General features: G+C 37.9%; 1 protein-coding gene across 5 annotated transcripts in view; it reads left to right on the top strand.

The window, feature by feature from the left end:
• Positions 1 to 15,517: 15,517 nt before the first annotated feature.
• LOC101093701 (guanylate-binding protein 6-like) overlaps positions 15,518 to 22,404 on the top strand; it is a 39,467-nt gene continuing 32,580 nt past the window's right edge. Inside the window, exons 1-4 of one of the 5 annotated variants that reach the window (XM_011284884.3) lie at positions 15,518 to 15,800; positions 18,135 to 18,209; positions 19,396 to 19,591; positions 21,316 to 21,443. In XM_011284884.3, coding sequence (XP_011283186.2) covers positions 18,207 to 18,209; positions 19,396 to 19,591; positions 21,316 to 21,443 — 327 coding nt within the window. In that variant the 5' untranslated portion in view covers positions 15,518 to 15,800; positions 18,135 to 18,206. The other 4 variants (XM_006934887.4, XM_045036144.1, XM_019837390.3 and 1 more) reach the window with 4 other exon arrangements.

Genomic DNA, 22,404 nt, shown 5'->3' with positions numbered 1-22,404 from the left:
AACCATTTTAAAGTGTACAAATCAGCAGTGTTAAGTCTTTCACATTATCATGCAAACAATCGCCTGGACTTTCACCTTGCAACAATTCCATTCTTTCCTATGCCGCAGCTCCTGGCAACCACCAGGCTACTTTCTGTCTTTGTGAATTTGACTGCCTCTTTTAATACCTCTTATAAGAAGAATCATACACTATTTGTCTTTTTTTACTGACTTATTTCACTTGGTATCATTTCCTCAAGACTCATTCATGTTAGAGCAGGTGTCAGAATTTCCTTCCTTTCTAAGGTTGAAAAATATTATATTGTATGTGTATACATACCACATTTTCTTTACCCTCTTTTCTATAGATGGACACTCAGGTTGCTTCTACCTTTGGATTATTGTGAATAGTGCTGCTATGAACATAGGTGTACAAATACCTCTTTGGGATTCTGCATTCAATTATTTTGTGTATATACTCACACGTGGAATTGAACATTTATCAGATGTATGATTTGCAAATATCTTCTCCCGTTCAGTAGGCTTCCTTTTTGTTTTGCTGATGGTTTCTATCACCGTGCAAAAGCTTTTTAGTTTGAAGTAATCCCATTTGTTTATTTCAGCTTTTGTTGCCTTTGCCTGAGGACACTGGTTCAAAACAAATATTGCTAAGACTGATGTCAAAGAGCTTACTTCCTGTGTTTTCTTACAGGAGTTTTATGATTTCAGGTCTTACGTTTAAATTTTTAATCCATTCTGAATTTATTCTTCATATATGGTGTAAGATAATGGTCCAGTTTCGTTCTTTGGCATGTAGCCATCCATTTTTCCTAATACCACTTATTGAAGAGACTGATTTTTCCCCATTCTATACTCTTGCATCCTTTATCATTGACTGCATATGTGTGGGTTTACCTCTAGACTTTCTATTCTGTTCCATTGACCTATGTGTCTGGTTTTATGCCAGTACCTCACTGTTTTAATTACTATAACTTTGTAGTATACTTTGAAATGGGGGAGTGAGAAACCTCCAGCTTTGTCCATCTTTCTCAAGATTGCTTTGACCATTTGAGGTCTTTTGTGCTTCCATACAAATTTCAGGATTCTTTGTTTTAGTTCTATGAAAAATGCCATTGGTTTTTTGAGGAGGATGCAAATAATCTATAGATGCTTTGGGTGGTATGGACATTTTATCAATATTAATTCCTCAAATCCATGAGCAAAGAATAACTTTCTATTTATTTGCGTCATTTTCAATTTCTTTCATCACTGTCCTAGTTTTCAGAATAAAGGTCTTTCACCTCCCTGGTTAAATTTCTTCCTAGATATTGTATTCTTTTTAATCCAATTGTAAATGGGATTTGTCCCCCTAATTTCTCTTTCTGATAGTTCATTATTAGTGTATAGAAACAGAACTGATTTGTGTATGTTAATTTTGTATTTTGAAATTTTACTGAATTTATTTATTAATTCTAATAACTTTTTGGTGGAGTCTTTAGGGTTTTCTCTGTATAGTATCATGCCATCTACAAATAAGAACAGTTTCCTTCTTCCTTTCCAATTCCGATGCCCTTTTTCCCCATTTTCCATACCTAACTGCTGTAGTTAAGACTCCCAATCCTTTTTGAATAAAAGTGCACAAGTGGGCATCCTTGTCTTTTTCCTAATTTTAGAGAAAAAGCTTTTAGTTTTTCATGGGTTAGTATGATGTTAGAGGTGACAATATGATTGTCATATATGGCTTTTCATATTGAGGTATATTCCTTCTATACCTACTTTGTTGAGAGATTTTTAAACCATAAATAGATGTTTAATTGTGTCAGATGTGTTTTGTACGTCTATTGAGATGACAACATGATTTTTTCTTTTGTTTTGTTAATATGGCATATCACATTGATTAAATTGCAGATGTTGAATCATCCTTACTCCCTGGAATAAATCCCACTTGATTGTGGTATATGATATTTTAAATGTATTGTTGAACTTGGCTTGATAATATTTTGTTAAGGTTTTTTGCATCTATGTTCATCAGGGATATTGGCCTTTAATTTTCTTTTTTTTGTGTGATGTTTTCTATTTCTGTTTCAGTGTCAGAGTAATGCCATCCTTGTAAAATGAGTTTGGAAGCATTCCCTCCTTTTTGATTTTTGGAATAATTTGAGAGGAATAGATACTAACTCTTGTTTGAATGTTTGGTAGAATTCACCCATGAATCTGTCTGGCTCTAGACTTTTGTTTTGGGGGAGTTATAAATAACTGATTCAATTTTATTACTTGTGATTGGTCTATTCAAATTTCCTATTTCTTTGTGATTCAGCCTTGGAATTTGTGTATTTCTCAGAATTTATCCATTTCTTCTTTTAGGTTTTTGTTTGCATGTAATTGTTCATAACATTCTTATATCTGTGATGTCAATTGTAACTCTCATTTGGAATTTTTGGTATTTGGGTCCTCTCTTCTTTTTTTCTTTTTTAAAGATTTTACTTTTAAGTAATCTCTATACCAAATGTAGGGTCCCAGAAGATGAAGAGAGAGAAAAAAAGGTAGAAGGTTTATGTGAGCAAATCATAGTGGAAAACTTTTCCTAACTTGGGGAAAGACAGACATAAAATCCAGGAAACAGAGAACTCCCATTAGATTCAACAAAAACCGACCATCAACAAGGCATATCATAGTCAAATTCACAAAATACACAGAAAAGGAAAGAATTATGAAAGCAGCAAGGGAAAAAAAAAAAAGTCCTTAACCTACAAGTAAAGACAGATCAGGTTTGCAGCAGACCTATTGACAGAAACTTGGCAGGCCAGAAAGGAGTGGCAGGATATATTCAACGTGCTGAATTGGAAAAATACACAGCCAAGAATTCTTTATCCAGCAAGGCTGTCATTCAAAATAGAAGGAAAAATAAAGTTTCCCAGGCAAACAAAAACTGAAGTTTGTGACCACTAAACCAGCCCTGAAGAAATTTTAAGGGGGGGCTCTCTGAGGGGAGAAAAGATGAAACAAAACAAAAAAGACCAAAAGCAACGAAGATTAGAAAGGACCAGAGAACACCACCAGAAACTCAAACTCTATAGGCAACAACACAATGGCAATAAATTCATATCCTTTAGTGCTCACTCTAAATGTCAGTGGATTAAATGCTCCAATCAAAAGACTTAGGGTAACAGAATGGATAAGAAAATAAGATCCATCTATATGTTGTTTACAGGAAATCCATTTTAGACCTAAAGTCACCTTCAGATTGAAAGTAAGGGGATGGAGAACCATCTATCATGCTAATAGTCACCAAAAGAAAGCTGGAGCAGCTATACTTATATCAGAAAAACTAGATTTTAAAATAAAGACTGTAACAAAAGATGAAGAAAGGCATTATATCATAATTAAGGGCTCCATCCAACAAGAACACCTAGTAATTGAAAACATTTATGCCCCCAACGTGAAACAACCAAATATATAAATCAATTAATCACAAACATAAAGAAAATCATTGATAATAATACCATAATAGTAGGGGACCTCAACATCCCACTTACAACAATGGACAGATCATCTAAACAGAAAAGCAACAAGGAAACAATGGCTTTGAATAACGTACTGGACCAGATGGACTTACAGATATAGTCAGAAAATTTCATCGTAAAGCCACAGAATACAAATTCTTCTCAAGTTCACATGGAACATTCTCCAGAATAGATCACATACTGGGACACAAATCAGCCCTCAATAAGTACAATGAGATCCAGATCGTACCATGAATATTTTCAGACCACAACACTATGAAGCTCGAAATCAACCACAAGAACAACAAATACTTGGAGACTAAAGAACATCCTACTAAAGAATGAATACACTAGCCAAGAAGTTAAAGAGGAAATTAAAAAATACATGGAAGTCAATGAAAATGATAACACCACAGCCCCAAACCTCTAGGACGCAGCAAAGGTGGTCATAAGAGGGGAGTATACGGCAATCCAGGCCTTCCTAAAGAAGGAAGAATGATCTCAGATACACAACCTAACCTTACACCTTAAATAGCTGGAAAAATAACAACACTAAAACCCAAAACCAGCAGAAGACAGGAAATCATAAAGATTAGAGCAGAAATCAATACTATCAAAAAACAAAAAACAAACAAAAACAGTGGAACAGATCAAAGAAACCAGGAGCTGGTTCTTTGACAGAATTTTAAAAACTTGATAAACCCCTAGCCAGTTTGATCAAAAATAAAAAGGAAAGTACTCAAATTAATAAAAAAAATCAAGAATGAAAGAGGAGAGATCACAACCAACACTGTAATAATACAAACAATAATAAGAGAATATTATGAACAATTATATGCCAGTAAATTGGTCGATCTGCAAATAATAGAAAATTTTATAGAAACATATAAAGTACCAAAACTGGAAAAAAAAGAAATGGAAAATTTGAACAGACCCATACTAGTAAAGATATCGAATTAGTAATAAAAAATCTCCCCCAAAACAAGAGTGGGCTGGCTGACTTTCCAGAGGAATTCTACCAAACATTTAAAGAAGAGTTAACACCTATTCTTTGAAGCTGTTACAAAAAATAGAAATGGAAGGAAAACTTCCAAACACATTCTATGAGGCCATAATTACCCTGATTCCAAAACCAAAGACCCCACTAAAAAGGAGAACTATAAACCAATTTCCCTGATGGAGCTGGATGCAAAATTTTTCAACCAGATATTAGCCCACTGGATCCAACAGTACATTAAAAGAATTATTCACCACAACCAAGTGGGATTTATACCTGGGATGCAGAGCTGGTTCAATATCCACGAAACAATCAGTGTGATACATCATATCAATAAAAGAAAGGACACGAACCACATGATCCTCTCAATAGTTGCGGAGAAAGCATTTGACAAAATACAGCATCCTTTCTTAATAAAAGCCTTCAGGAAAGTAAGGATAAAGGATAATATCTCAAGATCATAAAAAGATGAAAGACCCACCACTAATATCATCTTCAACGAGGAAAAACTGAGAGCTTTCCCCTTATGGTCAGGAGCATGACAGGGATGTCCATTTTCACCACTATTATTCAACACAGTATTGGAAGTTTTAGCTTCAGCAATCAGACAACACAAAGGAATAAAAGGAAGCCAAATCGGCAAGGAGGAAGTCAAACTTTCACTCTCCAGAGAAGACATGATATTTTATATGGAAAACCCAAAAGATTCCACAAAAAAACTGCCAGAACTGATCCATGAAAATTCAGCAAAGTCGCAGAATATAAAATCAATGCACCGAAATTGGATGCATTTCTATACACCAATAATGAAGCAACAGAAAGAGAAAACAAGGACTCGATCCCATTTACAATTGCACCAGGAACCATAAAATACCTAGGAACAAACCTATCCAAAGAAGTGAAATATCTATACACTGAAAACTATATAAGGCTTATGAAAGAAATTGAAGACACACAAAAAAATGGAAAAATATTCCATGCTCATGGATCGGAAGAACAAATATTATTAAAATGTCAATACTACCCAAAGCAGTCTACAATTGCTTTCAGTGCAATCCCATTCAACATCGCACCAGTGTTCTTCTCAAAGCTAGAACAAATAATCCTAAAATTTGTGTGTAACTACAAAAGACCCCAAATAGCCAAAGTAATATTGAAAAAGAAAACCTAAGCGGGAGGCATCACAATCCCAGACTTTAGCCTCAACTACAAAGCTATAATCATCAAAACAGTATGGTACTAGCACAAAAACAGACAGAGACCAATGGAATAGAATACAGAACCCAGAATTGGACCCACAAATGTATGGGTAATTAATCTTTGACAAAGCAGGAAAGAGTATCCAATGGAAAAAAAGAGTCTCTTTAGCAAATGGTGCTGGAGAACTGGACAGCAACATGCAGAAGAATGAACCTGGACCACTTTCTTACTCGATACACAAAAATAAAGTCAAAATGGATGAAAGACCTAAATGTGAGACAGAAAGCCATCAGAACTCTAGAGGAGAAAGCAGGCAACAAACCTCTTTGACCTCAGCCACAGCAATTCCTTGCTCAACACATCTCCAAAGGCAAGGGAATTAAAAGCAAAAATGAACTATTGGGACCTCATCATGATAAAAAGCTTCCACACTGCAAAGGAAACAATCAACAAAACTAAAAGACAACCAACAGAATGGGAGAAGATATTTACAAATGACATATTGGATAAAGGGCTAGTATCCAAAATCTATAAAGAACTTACCAAACTCACCATCCAAAAAAATAAATAATCTGGTGAAGAAATGAGCAGAAGACATGAATAGACACTTTTCCAAGGAAGACATCCACATGGCCAATAGACACATGAAAAGATGCTCAACATCACTCATCATCAGGAAAATACAAATCAAAACCACACTGAGATACCACCTCACACCAGTCACAGTGGTTAAAATTAATAACTCAGGAAACAACAGATGCTGGTGAGGATGTGGAGAAACAGGAACCCTCTTGCACTGCTGGTGGGAATGCAAACTGGTGCATCCACTCTGGAAGACAGTGTGGAGGTTCCTAAAAAAAATTAAAAATAGAACTACCCTATGACCCAGCAACAGCACCAGGAATTTACCCAAAGGATACAGGAGTGCTGATTCATAGGGCCACATGTATCCCATTGTTTATAGCAGCACTTTGAATAATACCCAAATTATGGAAAGAATCTAAATGTACATCAGCTGATGAATGTTTATATATACAATGGAATACTACTTGGTAATGAGAAAGAATGAAATCATGCCATTGCAGCAACGTGGATGGCACTGGAAGGTATTACGCTAAATGAAATAAGTCAGTCAGAGAAAGACAGATATCATGTTTTCACTCATATGTGGAACTTGAGAAACTTAACAGAAGACCATGGGGGAAGGGAAGGAGAAAAAAATAGTTACAAACAGAGAGGGAGGGGGGCAAACTATAACAGACTCTTGAATGCAGAGAACAAGCTGATGATTGATGGGCGGGAGGGGAGAAAGGGGAAAGTGGGTGATGGGCATTGAGGAGGGCACTTGTTGGGATGAGCACTGGGTGTTGTATGAGAGCAATGAACCATAGGAATCTACCCCCAAAACCAAGAGCACACTGTGCCAATAAGTTATATTTAAAAATAAAAATAAAGAAATAAAATTTGTAAGGTACCAGAAAAGATCCAAATAGCCAAAGCAATCCTGAAAAAGAAAACCAAAGCTGGAGGCATCACAATTCCGGACTTCAAGCTGTATTACAGAGTTGTAATCAAGACAGTATGGCACTGGCACAAAAACAGACATTCAGATCAATGGAACAGAATAGAGAACCAAGAAATGGATCCACAAACGTATGGCCAACTAATCTTGGACAAAGCAGGAAAGAATATCCAATGGAATAAAGACAGTCTCTTCAGCAAGTGGTGCTGGGAAAACCAGACAGCGACATGCAGAAAAATGAACTTGGACCACTTTCTTACACCTTACACAAAAATAAACTCAAAATGGATGAAAGACCTAAATGTAAGACAGGAAGCCATAAAATCCTAGAGGAGGAAGCAGGCAAAAACCTCTTTGACTTCGGCCACAGCAACTTCTTACTCAACACGTCTCTGGAGGCAAAGGAAACACAAGCAAAAATGAACTACTGGGACTTCATCAAGTTAAAAAGCTTCTGTACAGCAAAGGAAACAATCAGCAAAGCTAAAGGCTAATGACAGAATGGGAGAAGATATTTGCAAATGACATATAGGATAAAGGGTTAGTATCCAAAATCTATAAAGAGCCTGTAAAACTCAACACCCAAAGGACAAATAATCCAGTGAAGAAATGGGCAAAAGACATGCATAGACACTTGTCCAGAGAAGACATGCAGAAGGCTAACAGACATATGAAAAAATGCTCAATATCGCTCATCATTAGGGAAATACAAATCAAAACTACAATGAGATACCACCTGACATCTGTCAGAATGGCTAAAATTAACAACGCAGGCAACAATAGATGTTGGCGAAGATGAGGAGAAAGAGGGTCTCTTTTGCATTGTTGGTGGCAATGCAAGCTGGTGCAGCCACTCTGGAAAAAAGTATGGAGGTTTCCCAAAAAAACTAAAAATAGAACTACCCTACGCCCCAGCAATTGCACTACTAGGCATTTATCCACAGGATACAGGTGTGATGTTTCGAAGGGACACATGCACCCCCATGTTTATAGCAGCACTATCAACAATAGCCAAAGTATGGAAAGAGCCCAAAGGTCCATCGATGGATGAATGGATAAAGAAGATGTGGTATATATATGCAATGGAGTATTACTCGGCAATCAAAAAGAATGAAATCTTGCCATTTGCAACTAGGTGGATGGAACTGGAGGCTATTATGCTAAGTGAAATTAGTCAGTCAGAGAAAGACAAACATCATATGACTTCACTCATATGAGGACTTTAATAGACAAAACAGATGAACATAAGGGAAGGGAAACAAAAATAATATAAAAACAGGGAGGGGGCAAAACAGAAGAGACTCATAAATATGGAGAACAAACTGAGGGTTGCTGGAGGGGTTGTGGGAGGGGGGATGGGCTAAATGGGTAAGGGGCACTAAGGAATCTACTCCTGAAATCATTGTTGCACTATATGCTAATTTGGATGTAAATTTTTAAAAAAAATAAAAAATAAAATAAGTTAAAAAGAAAAAAAAAGGATACTGTTATGGCCCAAACTTAACACATCCAATATGTTTGGGAGGGTTCTTTTCATGAAAGTGCTGGTTGACTTGCCAGAGGAGAGCAAAAGAGAGAGTGACTTCTTCCCACTCCAGAGAGGCTGGAAGACATCTCTCAGCATAGTCAGTATACTTGGTTGATTTGGTCTGCCACTGAGGGAGAAGTGGGGCTACCAATTGTGATATTTTTTTCTCCCTCCCTCCCTCCCTCCCTCCCTCCCTCCCTCCCTCTCTCTTTCTCTCTCTCTCTCTCTCTCTCTCTCTCTCTCACACACACACACACACACACACACACACACACACACACACACACACGACTTTCATCAAACAGACTGGCTCTGGTTGGTGAATGACACTATATTGTTCCCCTTTAACTCCTCCTTTTCTCCCCCTCCTAGCTCTGCCTTGCCAGGGACTTGTCATGGTCCCTTTTCAGCTTGACAGCATTTTCTTACTTCTTTCCTCCTTCTACTGTCCACCTCAGTCTTTCTTGGCTAACTCCACATTTCCCAAAATGGAATCTGATTGGCTGTACTGATGCTATCGTATCAGGCCACTTGGATCATTGACTCGTGTATAGTTGGACTTCCCTTGGATCCGACACTTTACTCAATGTCCAGACAGCCAAGGCCAGAGAGGTGGAACAGACATGGCAAGTGCTCAATTGCTCCTCAATAGGTTATGCTGAGAGTATTCACATCAATAGAAGGAGGACAGAAAAACCCCAAACCTAATGTGGACACAAATCACTGTGTAAGTACTTGGCAGACTCCCTAAAGAAAGACAAGATTGGCTAGGATTCATGTTCATGGTCACATTATAAACTCTGGGCTAGGGGCAATAAAAAAAATAGTTAACTTATAAAAAAAAATAGAACTACCCTATGACCCAGCAATAGCACTACTAGGTATTAACCCAAGGGATACCAATGTGCTGTTTCGAAGGGACACATGCACCCCAATGTTTATAGAAGTGCTATCGACAATAGCCAAAGTATGGAAAGAGCCCAAGTGTCCATGATGGATGAATGGATAAAGAAGATGTGGTATACACACACACACACACACACACACACACACACACACACACACACAATGGAGTATTACTTGGCAATCGAAAAGAATGAAATCTTGCCATTTGCAACAACATGGATGGAACTAGACAGTATTATGCTAAGTGAAATTACTCAGTCAGAGAAAGACAAATATGATATGACTTCACTCGTATGAGGACTTTAAGATAGAAAACAGATGAACATAAGTGAAGGGAACCAAAAATAATATAAAAACAGGAAGGGGGACAAAACATAAGAGATTTAAATATAGAGAACAAGCTGAGGGTTGCTGGGGTGTTGTAGGTGGGAGGATGGGCTAAATGGATAAGGGACATTAAGGAAGACACTTGTTGGGATGAGCACTGTGTGTTGTACATAGGGGATGAATCACTGGATTTTACTCCTGAAATCATTATTGCACTATACGCTAACTAACTTGGATGTAAATTTATAAATGAATGGATGAATGAATGAATGAAGTTTATGGGCCTGTCTCTTCAAAAGAGATTGATACCTTTGGAAATCAGTTTACCTGCTTGCCTTTTGTCTTCCGTTCTTAGATGGGTTAAAACATGATGATTTCGTAGAATGTCCTTTTTGTAAAGATGGGAGAAAATAATTTGTACCTTTTGTTCTCTTTATTTGTCACCACAGCTTTACCAACCTATTAAACTTTACCAAAGACCAACATTTTGGATACTTTGACTCTATTTTATATTTGTTGTCTATTTCATTAAGTTCTACTTTATTTTTTGCTTTTCTTCCTTCCATGGTTTGTCTACTTTCTAACTTCTTGGGCCTGGTATTTAGCTAATTCTTCCCTAATACATGGGATTAACATGATGAATTTCACAATAAGATATAAGGATTATCAATATTTTTCAGGTTAAAATATTTTAGCTTTTATTATGAAGTCTTCTTAGACCCATAGGTTTTTTTTAGAAGTATAATTTTTAATTTACATGCTTATAGGGATTTCCATGTATCCTTTCATTATTGTTTCTTAACATTGTATCAAAGTAAATCACACTTGGCTTCATTGAAAATCTTTAAACCTGAAAATTTTTCTCTACCATTTTTTAGTACCATTATCTATAGAGTAAATCACCTTTTGTTCAGTTTTCTTAATTATGACGTTCAAGTCTTCAATATTATCACAGATTTTGTAGTTTTGATCCAACACATTGTCACTAAAGTATTATAAATGTTTCTTTATAATTGTAGTCCTTTCTATTCTTGTAGTCATTCCCATTTTTGCTTATTTTGAAGTTATATTTTGGGTACAGAAAATTTAACAACATTAAATCCTCCTGAAAACTGGAATTTTTAAAAAAATGTTTTCATGTTTATCTGTTTTGAGGGAGAGAGAGACAGAGTGCAAGCAGGAGAAGGGCAGAGAGAGAGGGACCTCTGAGCTGTCAGCACAGAGCCCAATACAGGGCTTGAACTCATGAACCTCAAGATCATGACCTGAGCCAAAGTCAAACGCTTAACTGACTGAGCCACCCAGGCACCCCCTGAAAACTGGGATTTACATCTTTTTCTGCATCACTTTTCATCTCTAGGCATACTTTTTTTCTTAATATATTGTTTATATTGTACTATTATACAACACACATAGAGACACATACATTATAATATTTCTATTAGCTTTCTTCTCTGCTCTCATGTAGACAATTGACAGAGTGACTATTGATATAGTGGGGTAAATATCTACTATTTTTATTACTGTTTTCTACTTGTTGCTCTTGTTTTTTTGTTCCTATTTTTGTCTTCCAGTCTTTTTCTGCCTTTTTGTGATTTTAACTGAGCTTTTTACATGTTTCTCTTTTTCTCTCCCTTCTTAGTATATTGGCTGGGTTTTCTTTTTCATTTTTTAGCAGTTGCTCTAGAGTTTACAATATATATTTACAACTAATCCAAATGTCCTTTCAAATAATATTGTACTGTACCATCTCACAGATAGTGTAAGTCCCTTAAAATAACAAAATAAGCCTAATTCCTCCCTCCCATTCTTTGTGTTGTTGCTGTCACTCATTTCACTTATATATAAGAATACATAAGCATATATCTATACCCATATATATGTTATACATACCAAGATATATACATTAGCATACATAATCAAATACATTGTTGGCACTGTAATTTTGAACAAACTGTCGTCTGTTAGGTTAATTAAGAATAAGAAAAATCGAGGCACCTGGGTGGCTCAGTTGGTTAAGTATCCGACTTCGGCTCAGGTCATGATCTCACAGTTCCTGGATTCGAGCCCCAAGCTGGGCTCTGCACTGACACCTAAGAGCCTGGAGCCTGCTTTGGATTCATTCTGTCTCTCTCTCTCTCTCTCTCTCTCTCTGCCCCTTCGCTGCTCACATTCTCTCTCTCTCTCTCTCTCTCTCTCTCTCTCTCTCTCTCTCTCTCTCTGTCTCAAAAATAAACATTAAAAAAATTTAAGAGTTGGGGCGCCTGGGTGGCTCAGTTGGTTAAGCATCCGACTTCGGCTCAGGTCATGATCTCACGGTTTGTGAGTTCGACCCCATGTTGGGCTCTGTGCTCATAACTCAGAGCCTGGAGCCTGTTTCGGATTCTGTGTCTCCCTCTCTGACCCTCTCCCCTTCATGCTCTGTCTCTCTCTGTCTCACAAACAAATAAACATTAAAAAAAATTTTAAAAAAATTTAAGAGTAAGAACAATCAACACACATGTGTTTTTCACCTAAAAATTGCCCTAGGCAGATATCAGAACTGAAACTCCTTCACATCTGTGCTCTCCGGAAGGGCTGGTACATCCATAACTCTTTGTTCTTTCACAACGTGTAGCAGGATGTTAAAATGAAACTTTTCCTAAGAACTTCCAGTAACTTCAAAAGCTGGTATAGTACGTGCCAAAAAAAAAAAAAAAAAAAAAAAAAAGCTAAAATAACATGATAAGCTATTTTTTTGGATACAAATGAATACAAAATGAAAAAAAAACCCCTTCATCTATGTTAAACAAAGCCTTATTTAAACTCCATCAGTTCAGGAAAATTTTAACAACTCTTCCTTTGCCAGTATTACGCTCCAAAATACAATTATAAAAGATTTTTTGCCTTGAAACAATTATAAGCAAGAAAAACTCTAAATTTATTTTTTCTTTCATTGCTAAATACTAATAAAAACATTTTGCTGTAAAAAAACGTAATATTGTAAGATTGAGAGTGGGAGGATGTTGGGATGTTTCAGTGTGCCATTGAGGAAATTACGCCATACACGGATGGTATAAAAAGAATGATGTTCTTAGCTCAGCTTGGGTTCCACTCTCAAAATGGCCAACTTTAGGGCGCCTGGGTGGCTCAGTCGGTTAAGTGTCCGACTTCGGCTCAGGTCATGATCTCGCGGTCCGTGAGTTCGAGCCCCGCGTCGGGCTCTGTGCTGACGGCTCAGAGCCTGGAGCCTATTTCTGATTCTGTGTCTCCCTCTCTCTCTGACCCTCCCTCCATTCATGCTCTGTCTCTCTCTGTCTCAAAAATAAATAAACGTTAATTTAAAAAAAATGGCCAACTTTAATTTTAGGACTTAAAAAACATCTGTTTCTGATATTGTTGCATATACTTTTGGCATTATAACAGACTTCACAGCTTTAAATATTGTAAGATTCTATGGTATAAGATGATCTCATAACAGTACAGCTAGAGATTATACTTTTCTGACTGTTCTTTCAGCTATAATTAGATTATGTTTGTATCTGAAATAGGTGCAGAAGTATATGTCTGTCATTTGAGAGTCTGGGCCAGAGAACTTTGAGTTTATAATCCTCCAGTCTCTTTTCCCTCCTATTGTAGGATCACAGATATGTTAGCCATCAATGTTTGACCTTACAAATGACTACAACGCCTTAGTGGTAGAGGAAGGAGTCTATATCCCTGAATGATCCTGTGGAACAATGTTTCCATACAAACTTACAGTGGAAGGGTTGTAACATGTCTTTAAATAGTCCAACAGCCTCCAAAATGATCTCTGTCTCCAGTACTCCCACTTCATTGTCTTTTTCCTTCTCTCAGAGGGATGGATGATGGAATTTACATACAACTCTAAAGCATGTCTGATAACACTCAAGATTTTACCTGCCTCTGGATTAAAGATCATGACCCAGATCCCAAGTGACCTTTCAATCTCTGGCTATAATAAACCCTGGATCATTCCTAGCATTGCTCATAACCATTGTGTATTAGTTCATTTCCTTCCTTTGTTTTAAAATGCATTTTGGGTTGCTTGGGTGGCTCAGTCAGTTTAAGTGTCCAACTTTTGATTTTGGCTCAGTTCACGGTCTCAGAGTCATTAGATCAAATCCCAAGACTGGTTTCATGCTGAGTGTGGAGCCTGCTTAAGATTCTCTCTTTCTCCCTCTTCCTCTACCTCTCCCCACTGCTCATATATGCTCTCTCTCTCTCAGCAACAACAACAAAAGCATTTTGTCCAGTCTTTCTTTGATGAAATCTGAGTCATTCCTCAAGACCTAAAAGTAATGCCACCTCCTAAGGCCATCTAAAATCCTTCTGAATATAATGAATTGTTGCTGTTGTAGACAACCAAACAGTGCATTTGTAACACTACTTAACACCCACCACATCTTACTTTATGTTATATTTGCCCCCAAGATCCACCAAGAGTGAGAACTTTGATTTTCTCTTTAAATATGCAATAGCAATGGGTCCTACATTTGAATTATACGTACCAGTAAAATGTACCTCAAGTGAGGAAAAAAAATATTATCATCCAATTTTAATAATATCAAGGAAGGAAAATTTTAAAAGCACATCCAATTTCACCAACGTCATATAAATATGGGTAAATTTTTGTACAATAATAGGAAGGACAATATATAAGTTTATACTGAAAGATAAATTTCCCATAAAAATATGATTGGTTAAAAAGAATATGTTAGCATCACATTACACACGAAAGGAAAAAGGGAGATTTAAAATTTTCAATATGAAATTTTATTTTTCTGATATTTACCAGTTTTGATTGCCATATCAGTGCTATATTTTGATAATTTAACACCAATTTAACTTTTGTTAGTTTAACAAGATTTTTGATATTGTATAAAAAGTGAATGCACAACCATCAGGGCCGTACTTAGCTTTTACCACTGTTATTGTCAAAGAGCCAATTTCACACAAATACAACGGTGAAGATAGAATTAACACTATTAATGTTTTTAAGCCATCCTGAAATTTCTGAAAATGTTTGTAGCATTCATTCGCCATATTTTTAAAATGTGATGTTGGTTATGACTTCTTTGCTTTACTTTTAATGAGAATTCATTGTTGACTTCGTATTTTTCTATTTTATTTAGAACCCCAAATTACATAAGCAAAAGGCCCCCACCCCCAATCTACCCACATGGTAGAAAAACAGAGAAAAAACTAACTGCAAGAATTGGAACAAAGTACTTGTGATTATTTGGGGATGATAGTTTTGGGGGATACACACACACACACACACACACACACACACACACGTTCACCATATGCGTACTTTTGTTATGAAAAGAATACTTTTTTTTTAAGAATACTTATAATACTAACAAGAGTAGTTCTTTTAAAGTGGGGGAGGAAGAAAAGAGCACGTAAAAATTAAAGAACGAAACAACAAACAAAGCTGTCCCCTGACAAGGCCCCGCACGGAGAAAAGCTGCCGCGGGGCCGCCACTGCGCCCACATTCCTCCCGCGGAGGCCGGGGAGCCCACTGCGCAGGCGGCGCCTATAGGCTTCCAAACGCTGGCGCAGGAACCGCACGCACCTGCCGCGCCTCCCCTCACACGCGCGCTCTCCCGCCTCGGCAAAACAAGCGAAGACCCCCGCAGTCAGAACCGGAGGAAAAATGCTTTCGATTTCTATCTTCCCCATCCCCACCCATGCCTGCATGGCTGTAATATCCGGCGGCTCTCCTGCTTCCAAAGGCAACAGTTTCCTGAGGAACCAGACGCTGGTGGAGCGCGCGAGGGGCGAGCGAGAGCTGCTGAGAACTCGTCCCCTGACCGCAGCGCCAGCGCCACGTAAGTTCGCTCCTAAACCCGGCTTTCCGCGCGCGCTTCGGCTACCAAACTAACAACACAGGCCCAGGCGCAGGCTCCGCGCCGCCCGCGGGAAGGCAGCGGGAGGCCGGCGCGGGGCGCTTTGCTCCTGCCACTCAGCCAGTGCGCGTCCACGCGGGCGCCTGGGGGGCTACGGCGCGCGCGCGCGCCGCCGTCCCGGGAGGCGCCGCTCCCCCTCGGGCGTCCCGGGGAGCCTGGCGCGGTTAAAGGACCCGTGCGGGCCGCCGTGGCTGCGGAAGGGGGGGCCGTAGCCTTCCTCCGGCTGGCTGGCGGACAGACCTCCGACCCCTCCTCGCAGGGACGCCGGGTGGGGTCGCTCCCTCCGGGCAGCCCCTCCCTCCTCCGCCGTGTCCTGCCTGCCCCCTGCTGGGCGCCGGGGAAAACAGGCAGGCTGGTCCTTGTCTCCCCTACAGCTTCTATCCCAGAAGTTTGTCTGTTGCTCATGTTTGTGCTAGTCATATTTAATACATACCTACAGCAGAGATGTATGGAGTAATTCAGTCTCACTTACGCTAATCAATTGTTAAAAATAATTCTAAGGTTTAACACTGTTTATTTTGCACTGTTTATAAATGTGTGTTCCGCGCACAAACTGCATCAGAATATCTTATGGTATTTGTTGAAAATGTAGATTTTGGACATTTTTACCATTATTTCAGCTGATTCTTATAGACAGTAACTTTTGGGAACTATTGACCATCTAACTCCTTCTGTTAGAACTATCTCGTCCTATTTATTTAATTTGGATTTTAAATCATGTTAGCTTGGACATCTCAGTCCTGCTTTCTGTCGGTGTCCGCTTCACATTAACTCCTGGATGAGAGAAGTGTCACTGTGTCTGTCCAAAATGGTCCTTCACATGAATTTGGAATTCTACCTTTCCTATCTTCTCAGATACTTAGTTTTACTTACATAGGAGTTACAATATACCAGCTATGGATTTAGGTTGCCTTAAATGTCATGAATTATTTAATACTCCCAATGGCCTGTGATGTAGTCACCATTAGTAGTCCAATCTTATGAGAATACTAGTAAAAAAGAAATAGGCACAAAGAGAGTAAGTATTTTTTTGGTGGTCCAACAGCTCATAAAGAATGGATCCAATATTTGAACCCAGGCACTCAGGCTCTAAACACAATATATCATGGTGCCTCTCTTCAGTTGTCACTCTTGTTCCTGCTCTAATATTAGTTGTACTAGAGCTAATATTTTTTTTTCATTCATTTATTCATTTATTTATTCCAAAAATATTATTGAGCATCTTTTATTTATTTTTTTTATATGAAATTTATTGACAAATTAGTTTCCATACAACACCCAGTTAGAGCTAATATTAGTTGTACTTCTCTGTCATCAATGCCTTTAGGCAGCTTTGTTTTATAAGCTAAAAGTCCATGATTATTTGTTGTGCAATTAATAATTTTTTGTTTACTGCAAGAAATAAATGGACAATGTCTAATTTCACAGAATATAGAGGCAAAATAGAATGTTGAGAAGTATACAAAAAAGTATTCCTTATCCTGAAATTATGCTTAGTTGCTCTTTAATATTTCATTTAGTGTCTCAAATGAGGTAAGAGTTGTTGTTACGTGTTGGCATTAGTCTGTCCCAGATGAGACAGGATTGTGTTTAAGTATTACACATACTCACAATGATGGTACAGGAATGGTATGCATACCTCTCTCCTGAGCATGAGAGTGTCTTCTTCGTGCACTTCAGGACAGCCTGAATGACTGTCAGAGAAACCCCACCTTGGACAGAGAGCTGGAAACAGTATGGAACACTATTGTTCAACACTGTCATAACAAAAATAAAGGGACAGTCAAAGCTCCATGACTAATCTCTGTCTCTTTGTCTCATGAAACACTCTACTCACTGAGAGGGAAATATTCAAACTTTCCCACATGTGGGACTCTGTCAGATCTGGACAGAACCTCAAACATCCACACTACTGGCTCGTTTCTCTGTAAGCCTATAAACAAAAATAAAACATTATAAAGCCTAGAAATGTCCTTTTCTTCCAGTTAAATAAATCCTGGAACTATATCTTTCTCTAGTCACTATAAAGGTATTTCTGTTCTGCTTTAAGAGAGAGCTCCATTCTTTACTGTTCTCTCATGCCATTCCTCCTTCACTTGGACACCATCCTGTGCAGATGTCTATTATGGCACTTTTCTACTTATGCTGCAATAAGTGATTATTGTCTATCTTTTCCAAAATACCATAAGCTCTTGAGATATAATTACAGGAACTGGAATCTGAGCTAAAGTGATGTGTGCATGATCAATTATCCAGGAGATATCCTTGAAGGAAGGTGACCCAGAGTCCTTCCTCTTTTCTTCTTCCGCTGGATACAAGGCACATGTGATGGTGAGTCAGCTTATACTATGAGGTGGCATTGTTAAAAGGCGGCTAAGCAGGGGTGCCTGGGTGACTCAGTCGGTTGAGCACCTGACTCTTGATTTCGGCTCAGGTCATGATCTCCTGGTTGGGAGATCGAGTCCCCTGTTGGGTTCCATGCTGGGCATGGAGCCTGCTTGAGATTCTTTCTCTTCCTCTCTCTTTGCCCCTCCCCACCTCTAAAAAAAAAAAAAGAAAGATGTAAAGATGGTTAAGCAAGAAATACAAGGAACCAGTGCCCCTGATGACTTTGTGAAGTATAATCTTAATCTTTGTACACTTGTGAGAAAGAGTAGTACACTTTGAGCTTTTTAAGCAATGGTTTTCTAGGACTTTTCTATCGTTCACAGGTGAATGAAAGGCTAGCTGATAAGATTCTAAGACACTTTGAAGGTTGGGACTCTATCTTATTCATTTTTATATCCCCAGCATTGAGCACGGCATCAGGTTCATCAAATATATAATGGATTAGATGTTTAGGTAATGAATTAGGTAATAAATTAGACTGGATATGAGATGAACTGAAGTTTCGTATGAGACACACACCCTGTAAATAGATGAGTTGGTCTGGAAATAGATCGGTGGCTTGATGATGACGCAGGAAAAACAGCGTCTGTTTAGATCATGCTATCTGTTCAGAACCCTTACTCTTTCTCCGTCAAGAAACTTACGTATTTTTTAAATGTATATTTGAGGAAGTTAATTCTGACAGGTAAGTTTTTGGAGTAGGTAGTACAGTGAGATTACTATTTACCTCCTACTTTTGCTACTGACTGACCATAAAGCCTCTACCAATCTTTTAGCTTAAGTATCTGTAGTGTCATTACTTCATCTCATAAGAAAAGATAAAATTCTTTAAATTTCAGGGATTTTGTTTTTTTACCAAGGCTTTTCTTGCAGAGGGATTCATGAACAAGAATATTATTTTTAGAGAATTGAGTCAGTGGAGACAAATAGTATGTTTGTGCCATCATTGATTTCACTAGGGATTATGGGTATGCCAGAGGAAGAGGTCTGTGATTTGCCAATTCCAGGCTGTATACTTTTCCCTTCGAAATGTACAAAAAGTATGAAGTAAATATGCATGTTCCTTGAATAACCATTAAAGATGACTTTGGAATTTTCCATTCCACTGAGAGGGTCTTCTGGGTTGCAGGTTACCATGGCAACTGAACCCATCATGATGGCACCCATTTGTCTAGTGGAAAACCAGGAAGAGCAGCTGAACCTGAATCCAGAAGCATTACAGATTCTTAATAAGATTTCTCAGCCTGTGGTGGTGGTGGGCATTGTAGGGCTGTATCGGACCGGAAAATCCTACCTGATGAACTGCCTGGCAGGACAGAACCATGGTGAGTGTTGTCTTGGGATGGGGCCCATTTGCTCGGAACCAGTGAGACTGCAGGTTGGCCTCTTCTGATATCATCTTAAGGAAAAGGCTGACTCTGCCCAATGAAGAAAATTTGTAATATTTACCATCTAATTAATAACCTTGACCTCATCTGTCCATAAAACCTCTCTTCTCCAATAATGAAGAACCGTTTTCCACACCCTATCAAAGACCAACCTCACTAGTCCCCTGGATTCCATCCACTCTTTTGCTCAGAAGTTCGGCCTCTGCTACTACTTTATTTCTTTCCCCTGCATCACTTCTGCCAAAACTATAATGTCATTCCAAGAAGAAGCTTCCAAGAAGCTTCAAATGTAGTTTAATATTTCCTGCTTTTTAAAGTAGAGGAAAGGAAGGAAGGGAAAAGGGAAAAATCTTTTTTATTCTGTATCTCCATAGAGCTACCATTTTATTTTTCTCCTCCATGTCATAACAGATTTTCATATGTTATAACCCCTTCTCTCTCTCTCTCTTTTTAGTTTTTACAAATATGTAAACTATAACACATACAAAAGAGTGCCTAAAATACAATGTACAATAAAGTAAATAAAGTGAACACTTGTGTAATCGTGACTTGAGTAAAAAAATAAATCATTGTCAAAGGCACAAGTCATACGCTCTCACATTCTCACTAGCGCTAAACAATATTTTTATTTTCATGATACTTCTTTCTTTACTTTTAAAAAATGGTTTTGTAGTCTATGTTTGCATTTTTAAAATTTTTTTAACGTTTTTATTTATTTTTGAGAGAGAGACAAAGCATGAGTAGGAAAAGGGCAGACAGAGAGGAAGACACAGAATCTGAGGCAGGCTCCAGGCTCTGAACTATCAGCACAGAGCCTGACACAGGGCTCGAGTTCACAAACCACAAGATGATGATCTGAGCCAAAGTCAGACACTTAACTGACTGAGCCACCCAGGCGCTCTAGTCTATGTTTGCATTTCTAAAGCACACTTTATCTTGGCTTGCTTTTAAAGTTGATATAAATAGAATTAAGTTTTATGTATTCTTTGATGGCTTCTTTTGCTCAGCAAGAATTTTATAAGATTTATCCATTTTTTAGCATGTAGCTGTATTTCCTTATCTCACTGCATTATAGTATCTTTTATCTTTTATGAACAGAGTTGTCTTAGATTTCTTATAATTTTATCCTGATACACATGTACACAGATTTCTTTTAAATAATATGTCCTGAAGTGGAATCTCTGTATCAAAGAGTATGTGTTTCTTCAGGATTTCCAGATAATATCAATGGCTTTTTCAACTCTCTATTCAAGCTACATATTTATTAGCAGCAATTAAGAATTCCCACATCCTAAGAAAAATGTTTAACTTTTACTGTTGTGATAACTATTTGATTGTATGGCATGTGCCTCACTATAAATAAGGTTGAGCACCCTTTCACATATTATTTGCCATTTGTATTTCTTATTTTATTAAATGCCTACTCAAGTCTTTTTAAAAATTGTAATTGAGTTGTCTTTTTTAGTTCTTACTGATTTTTAGGAGAATCTTCCTCTGGTCCCATTAGTCATCACTCATTTCTTTCTGTGTAGACCAGGCAGCCAGTACATTCCAAATATCTTACCTTCTTTTTTGCTCAGCTTCACTAGGTGTTGAACCTCAGTCCACTAAACTCTAAGGATCCCCATACATCCATGTTGCTTTCCCCTCTTCTCTTTTAGGCTTCCCCCTGGGTTCCACAGTGAGGTCTACAACCAAGGGTATTTGGATGTGGTGTGTACCCCACCCCTCTAAGCTGAACCACACCCTGGTCCTTCTGGACACTGAGGGTCTAAGTAACTTGGAAAAGGTAAGGAAAAGTCATGAGGGAATCTGCTCTTTTGACTGTAATTCATTTGCTACCTCAATTCAAATTGTGTTACCTATTCCTACAAGCTATAAATCCAATTATGAATATGAGACTAAATTATTTTTCCCATGGAAAAAGTCCCTTTAATTCCTTGGTCAGCTCAAATATTTGGGTATATTAGAACAACATCTTCTTACTGTAACAGTTGGATAAACATACAGTTAAATAAATACTTAACCAAACAGCTGAATTTCAGGACTCTGTGCTAAGTACAACAGACACTACAGTAAATAAGGCAAATGGCTAGAGCCTAGCTGGGGAGACAACATGTACACAATGTGACCAGTACAGGGTGCTATGCATAGATGTAGGCAGTAATCCAGTCATATGGCTTGGAGAAAGATTCCTAGAAGTAATGTCTAAACTGTAACCCGTGAGACCAGTGGAAACTACCAGTTCAAGTGTGTGGGAATGATGGAGTTAGAAGTAGGAGCTGTTAAATAGGGTTTTGGTAAAATAATTTATTTAAATCCTCTTCAGACAAAGCTTCAGCTACACCAGAAGCATTGATGAAGGGTTTTAGTTAAAGTCTCTGATTTTGGAGATTACCTCTTCTCTAACTTCTATAAAAGAATGACCTTGACCCACTGAAATTATTTTACCTGAGATAATGTTAGTATTTTGTTTTTAAATATTAAGTGAAACAAATTGTTTCTCCATTTTATTTTACATTATTCTGAGTCTGTATTCAAGTAGCAATGGTAAATACCTGTTTTCCATAATTGTGGGGAAAAAGTATTCAGAGTTTTTGTGCTCAGCTTTAAAGTTCTCGATAACTTCAGTATAAAACCAAAATGAAATATGCAGCCAAGAATTCTTTATCCAGCAAAGCTGTCATTCAGAATAGAAGGAGAGATAAAGGGTTTCCCAGACAAACAAAAACTAAAGAAGGATTTTGTGA

This window comes from Felis catus, chromosome C1 (genome assembly GCF_018350175.1).
Source record: "Felis catus isolate Fca126 chromosome C1, F.catus_Fca126_mat1.0, whole genome shotgun sequence".
In the NCBI taxonomy this organism is placed as follows: domain Eukaryota; kingdom Metazoa; phylum Chordata; class Mammalia; order Carnivora; family Felidae; genus Felis; species Felis catus.
Note: the sequence above shows the minus strand (reverse complement) of the source record. Positions and strands in the feature narration are given on the sequence as shown.